Below are 4,325 nucleotides of genomic sequence, written 5' to 3'. Positions count from 1 at the left end.
TCTCCTCTCGGGATCTTGGGCACACACACACACACACACGCACGCCCAGCGTGAGTTTAAGCTACTGGGTCTGGGACTCAAACCGCAGTCGTCTACATGGGAGTCCAGTGACATAGCCATTACGCTAACTGCTGGTCTTCAAAATTAAGTAGTTCTTATAAAAATCGGTGGCGTGGTGGTTGAGGGTGCTGTATTTTCACATGGCTGGCCACGGTTTGCATCCTGGACCTGGCAGCTTGCTTTCTCTCTTTCCTTTTCTCTCTCTCGATGTCTTTCTCTGGTCGAATTAAATAATAGTAGTGGGAACCAGCAGTTAGTGTAATGGCTATGTCGCTGGATTCCCATGTAGTCGACCGCGGTTCGCGTCCTGGACCCGGTGGCTTAGAACTCACACAGGGCGCGTGTGCGTGCGTGCCCAGGATCCCAAGAGGAGAATGGAGAAGGGATTGCGGCGTGACCATCCCCCCTGGGGGGTGATTTCTCACTTTCTGTCTCTCTGTCTCTCTCTGTCTTTCTGGCGAGCGCATGTGCCCTATAGCAAAAACCTCTCCAAAAAAAAGAAAAAAAAATAATAGTAGTAACAAATGGAATTAAATAAATAAATCTTTTTAAAAAGAAATAAAGTGTGTTCATTTTAAAATACAAATGGCAAACTGATACTATTTTAAAAATCTGAACATCATAAAAATGTATTTCCTTGTATATTTTCCTATCTGCATGACCATCTCCTTGTCAGCTATGCTAGTAATCTTGAAATTCACTTTAGTTTGTTCTTCCTACCCCTCCTGTTCAGTCATCACCAAATCCCACTTCAGCAGTGCCCCTCAAATCCAACGCTCCATTTTCAGAATCTGCTATGCCCATATGCTACTTCTTTTCCCAAACCCTTGCTTTCCTGCCTAGCACACTGCTGTCCATCTCAAATGTCACTGCTCCACTTCCCTCCTCCCCGTGCCCAGCTGCTGCCAGCCAGTGAATTCTTCCCTCACTAGCCTCGCTAGCCTGAACAGAAAAACTAGTTCTCTCATTTCATCCCACAGCACTTCGTCCTGATAGCGCTGACCACGTTGTACTTCATGCTCACCTCCACAGTCTCACACCCTCTCCTGCTGGCGTGAGAGCTGTATAAGAGCAGATGCCGTGTGTGAGTCATCCTCTTATCTCCCAGCCCTCATCCAGTGCCAGGCACATAGTAGGCAGGCAATACATGTCTGAATGAATTTCAACAGTGGACAGAGTCTAAAACCAGCATATGTCTTTTTCTCTGTGCAGAGATCAGTACCGAAGAGCAGCTAAGGCGCCTCCAGGAGGAGAAGCTTTGCAAAATCTGTATGGATAGAAATATTGCCGTGGTTTTTATTCCTTGTGGAATGCTACTTCTTTTCCCAAACCCTTGCTTTCCTGCCTAGCACACTGCTGTCCATCTCAAATGTCACTGCTCCACTTCCCTCCTCCCCGTGCCCAGCTGCTGCCAGCCAGTGAATTCTTCCCTCACTAGCCTCGCTAGCCTGAACAGAAAAACTAGTTCTCTCATTTCATCCCACAGCACTTCGTCCTGATAGCACTGACCACGTTGTACTTCATGCTCACCTCCACAGTCTCACACCCTCTCCTGCTGGCGTGAGAGCTGTATAAGAGCAGATGCCGTGTGTGAGTCATCCTCTTATCTCCCAGCCCTCATCCAGTGCCAGGCACATAGTAGGCAGGCAATACATGTCTGAATGAATTTCAACAGTGGACAGAGTCTAAAACCAGCATATGTCTTTTTCTCTGTGCAGAGATCAGTACCGAAGAGCAGCTAAGGCGCCTCCAGGAGGAGAAGCTTTGCAAAATCTGTATGGATAGAAATATTGCCGTGGTTTTTATTCCTTGTGGACATCTGGTCACTTGTAAACAGTGTGCTGAAGCAGTTGACAAATGTCCCATGTGCTACACAGTCATTACGTTCAAGCAAAAAATTTTTATGTCTTAATCTAGCTCTACAATAGGCATGTTATGTCCTTCTTACCACCCTGATTGAATGTGTGATGTGAACCGACTCGAAGTAATCAGCATTGAATTCCATTAGCGTTTGATACCAAGTAGGAAAAAAATGTAAGACGGCAGTGTTTTAGTTGGCAATCTGAAATCTCAGTTTCTGGATTTTTCAGGGTATTAGCTGTACTAATCTGATCTAATTTTTCCCCCGTTATTTAACTGAAACCCTAGACTAAGAAGCATCCTGTTTGAACTGATCATAATTTGTATTCATAGCACACTGACTTTGTTCCTAAGTGTAAGTGAGTTAATCATTTAAATTTTGCACTCTTTTCATATAGATCGAATAATTGGAACATTCCATATCAACAGGGAGATGAAAGTCATCTCCCCACTTACATAGTTTGTTTCGTGTGAAAAGGAGTGAAGTGTTCCACACTGGTGAAAAGATAATTTTTCAATGTTTGTCTTTGTGTTGTAGAATTCTGTCCATTTTCTTGTAGAATTGTAAACACTTATTGGTGTGAATGATTTAAACCAAGTGATTTTGCCAATTTCAAGAGAGTGTTTCAGGATAGACTACCATCTAGCCAACATGTACTGACATGGAAAGATGTCAAAGATATATTAAGGGTAAAATGCAAGCGGCAAAACACTATGTAGAATATGAGCCAAATCCAAGGTGTGTGTTTTCTGTATGTGTAGAGCAAAAGGTTTGGAAAAATATGCACCAATCTGTTAAATGTGGTTTGTCTTCAGGGGGTGGGGGACAGGTCCCAGTGGGGTTTATAGGGGCCTTTCACTTTCTGGGTTTTTTTCATTTTTTGTTCTGTTTGAATTTTTTATAAGTATGTATTACTTTTGTAATCAGAATTTTTAGAAAGTATTTTACTGATTTAAAGGCTTAGGCATGTTCAAACGCCTGCAAAACTACTTATCGCTCAGCTTTAGTTTTTCTAATCCAACAAGGCAGGGCAGTTAACCTTTTTGGTGCCAATGTGAAATTTAAATGTTTTTCTGTGTTCCCTGCTTTGTGGTTGATAAATATTTCTGAGTGGTAGTTTTCCGACAGGTAGACCATGTCTTCTTATCTTGTTTCAAAATAAATATTTCTGATTTTGTAAAATGAAATATAAAACATGTCTCAGATCTTCCAATTAATTAGTAAGGATACATCCTTAATCCTTGCTAGTTTAAGCCTGCCTAAGTCACTTTACTAAAAGATCTTTGTTAACCCAGTATTTTAAACATCTGTCAGCTTATGTAGGTAAAAGTAGAAGCATGTTTGTACACTGCTTGTAGTTATAGTGACAGCTTTTCATGTTGAAATTCTCGTATCATCTTGTATCCGAAAGTTTTGTGCGAGTTTTTAACTGTTAAGATGATTAAGATGTATATAGGATAAACTGTTAAGTCTTTCCTCTGCGTTTTTTTGTTTGTTTGTTTGTTTGTGGGTTTTTTTTGGTGTCTTGACTAGTAATATTATTAGATACTTCTGATATAAATGTTCTCTCAAGATCCTTTAAACCTCTGGGAAATTATGAAATACTGACAAAAAAAAAGAATAGTTATTTAAATATGAAAGAGAAAAACAAGAAAACTCAAGTAAGAGTTGATATGGGTAAAAAAAGTAGAAGTTTAAAAATGCTTCCTAGAACACCCAGAGTGTATATTACAGGATTCCTGTGGCCGACGTGTCAGAGGTGAGTGAAGCATTTTACTGCAAAGTTTGAGAGTGAAACTGTTCAAAGTTATATTTTCATTGTATTTTCTAAGAGAAAGAGTATTGTTATATTCTCCTAACCTTTGTTGATTACTACTTTAAGTGATATTCATTTAAAGCATTGCACATTTAAATGAGAATTTTAAAAATTGAATGATGACCGTCCTGCTTTTGTTTTGTTTTGTTTTGCTATATAAATCCTCAGTTCTTCGCCTTTGCAGTGTCCTCTACTTCGGTTTGATTGCATAGTCATTAATTGAATTTGACTCAGATAGTCGGAACTTTAAAGCACTCTACAAGGAGAGAAAAGTATTAAAATGTTTTAAATATATTTTCTAAGACACGTCAGCTCCAAATCAGGTGGATAGTTCAATCTAGTTGTTAGCCAAGGACTCAAAGACTGGTTTCAAAACAGGTTTTTCCTGTTCTGGGAGCCTCAGTTCGTTAACTCTTCTTTTAAAACTTGCGTGTTTAGAGTGAAGCTAGGCTTTTTTTTTTTTTCCTCTCTCCACGAGTTGTGAAATTTAATGCATGAAGCTGATGTGGCTAACAAGTTTATTTTAAGAATTGTTTAGAAATGCTGTTGCTTCAGGTTCTTAAAATCACTCAGCACTCCAAATTTTAA

At 39.8% G+C, this 4,325-nt stretch overlaps 1 protein-coding gene across 1 annotated transcript in view; it reads left to right on the top strand.

The window, feature by feature from the left end:
• The window catches only part of XIAP (X-linked inhibitor of apoptosis), a 57,953-nt gene extending 53,917 nt beyond the window's left edge, over positions 1-4,036 (top strand). Inside the window, exon 7 of the mRNA XM_006165700.3 lies at positions 1,779-4,036. Within this exon, the coding sequence (XP_006165762.1) occupies positions 1,779-1,972 (194 nt within the window). The 3' untranslated portion in view covers positions 1,973-4,036. The remainder of the gene's footprint in view (positions 1-1,778) is intronic.
• Positions 4,037-4,325: the final 289 nt, after the last annotated feature.

This window comes from Tupaia chinensis, unplaced genomic scaffold (assembly GCF_000334495.1).
Source record: "Tupaia chinensis unplaced genomic scaffold, TupChi_1.0 Scaffold143996_1, whole genome shotgun sequence".
NCBI lineage: Eukaryota > Metazoa > Chordata > Mammalia > Scandentia > Tupaiidae > Tupaia > Tupaia belangeri.
The sequence above is the reverse complement of the archived record's forward strand: the minus strand, read 5'-3'. Positions and strand labels throughout refer to the sequence as shown.